The 2,333-nt window shown below is 55.6% G+C and overlaps 1 protein-coding gene across 1 annotated transcript; it reads left to right on the top strand.

Moving 5' to 3' along the window:
• Window positions 1-296: 296 nt before the first annotated feature.
• fignl2 (fidgetin like 2) lies at window positions 297-2,333 on the top strand. The gene has a single exon (XM_063016186.1). The coding sequence runs from the start codon at window positions 309-311 to the stop codon at window positions 2,331-2,333; it is 2,025 nt and encodes a 674-aa protein (XP_062872256.1). The 5' UTR covers window positions 297-308.

The following is a 2,333-nucleotide window of genomic DNA, read 5'->3' as shown; positions in this document are numbered from 1 at the left end:
AAACTCTCAACATTTCAATTGATAGTCTAAAGCTGTACCCACTATGCCACCACTGTCCTATAGCACTGGACTTGACCTGGTTTGTTGTATCTTCCAATAATTTAGTTTCCCTGAAAAAAAGCACAGGCGACACTGTGGTGCAACTGGTTTTACTGGTTTACTAGCTACACTAAATTGGTCTTATGTAGAAAATAAGGTACAATGAACCAATGAAAACAACAAGCATTTCCAACATATTGAACAGAATCATTTCCCCTTAGTGTTTGTGTTGTAACATGGTGCATTTGTGTCCCACAGGCCTTTTGAAGATGCACTGGAACCCGGAGCATGCCCAGCCCCTGAGCCAGTGGCCCGAGCAGCATTTGGATGTATCCTCCACCACCTCCTCTCCTGCACACAAACCCGATCTGTATTCGGCTCGCGGGCGCGGCTCCTACAGCTACGCCTGGGCTAACGACGACATCTCAGCACTCACTGCCTCCAACTTACTAAAGCGCTACGCTGAGAAGTACTCGAGTGTGCTGGACTCCACCTATGAGCGCCCCGCCATGGGTAACTACCCCGAGTCTGGTGCCTTTGGGACCCTCAATGTCAGCCAGAAAAGTGAACTAGAACCCTGGCCCCTTACGCACAGCACTGACACAGCATATTCTTTAGTACCCCCCTCTTCGCACGATGGCTTGAAGGTGGGGCCGGCGGCAATGCCACCCGGGTCGGGTAGTGTCTCTGCGGGCAGCAGCAACCTCTCGGACTCGGGCTACAGCGCAAGCAGCTCATGTAGTGGCCCCCACTCGAGTGACTACCCACCCAGCTACAGCGGTACCTACCTCTCATCAGGATACTGCCCCCAGGGCAGCTCAGCACTTCCTTCTGCTCCACTGCATGCCCTTCAATCTGGCTCTACCCTCTTACCCAGCTATACACCTTCTACACCTGTGTATAACTACCCTCCAAGCACCTACCCACACCAGACCAGCCTCCCACCAACCTACGGCCACCCGACTACTGCTTACCTTCCCTCGGGTATTGCTACCCCAACCCCAGTCCCTACACGCCCCACGGTGGTGGGAGGCAGCTACAGTTATCAGAATAGCAACCTGGGCTCAGAGTCCACGGGCTCACTTAAGAGGAAGGCATTTGAGATGTCTCCGGAAGGGGAAGACGGGGATGGAAGCTCACGTTACAGGAAGTACGGCTACGATGCCTTAAAGTCTGGCGCAGACTCACCGTATAGTGTAGGTGATAAAGCAGAATGTAGAGGAAATGGCTTTGCCACCAATAGTGCAGACCCACAGGCCTTCAAGCCCAGCAAACCTGGGTCTCAGCCAGGGATCGGTGGCGACGAGGTGGGCAAATATAACGGCCTGAAGCCACTGCTGTCCCCAGCCTATGGGGCAGCTGGTGACTACAGCCCCCCAGCAGCTATGACTGGAGAGAATGGAGGAACTGATCACGGTTTCCCACAGCAGCAGAGATCACTCAAGCGCTCAGAGAACCTTAAGGGCACAGAGCAGCGACTGCTGGAGGTGGTGAATAACGAGCTGCAGGACTGCACCCTGCTACCATTGTGGTCAGACCTGGTTGGGCACACGCATCTCAAAGCAGCGCTGGAAGAGGAGTTCCTGTGGCCGGCACTGCGCACTGATGGTGCCATCCGATCCCCGCGAACTGTTCTGCTATTTGGTCCAAGAGGGGCCGGTAAGACCACACTGGCCCATTCCATGGCCAACCAGTTGGGAGCCACTTTCTTTAAACTGAGCTGTGCTATGCTGACCTCCAAGTGGAAAGCCGAGGCCGAGCAGCTCCTCGGCATGCTATTCTCCGTGGCCTCTGCACGCCAGCCGGCCGTGGTGATGCTGAGCGAGTTAGAGGCCATTGAGGATGACGAGGGTCTCAGACAACAGTTGCAGTCCGTGTTAGAGAAAACACTGCGTGGAATGGTGCTGGTGGTCAGCTCCACATGCCACCTAGAGCTCTTAAAGGAGCCACTCCTGCGCTGCATGTCCAAGAGGTACCACGTCAGTCTTCCCGATGTGATCGGGCGCAGGCAGCTTCTCATGCAGGTCCTCGGGCCGCACGGCTGCGGTCTCAGCGAGCAGGAGCTAGCAGCCGTGATCCAACGCACAGAGGGGTTCTCCACACGCGAGCTGCTGCAGCTCGGCCAGCAGGCCATGGCCTCAACGTCAGGCGCCGGTCAAATGCACGGCCTCAGTAACCCCCTCTCCGCACCCGGCTTTAAAGACTTTGAGAACGCCTTCTGTAAAGTGCGCCCACACGGCGCCCCCAAAGAAGCAGACACTTGTATGGAATGGAGCAAGGTGTATAGCCACTGA

This window comes from Trichomycterus rosablanca, chromosome 19, assembly GCF_030014385.1.
Source record: "Trichomycterus rosablanca isolate fTriRos1 chromosome 19, fTriRos1.hap1, whole genome shotgun sequence".
Lineage (NCBI taxonomy): Eukaryota > Metazoa > Chordata > Actinopteri > Siluriformes > Trichomycteridae > Trichomycterus > Trichomycterus rosablanca.
This window is presented reverse-complemented; position numbering and strand designations above follow the sequence as displayed.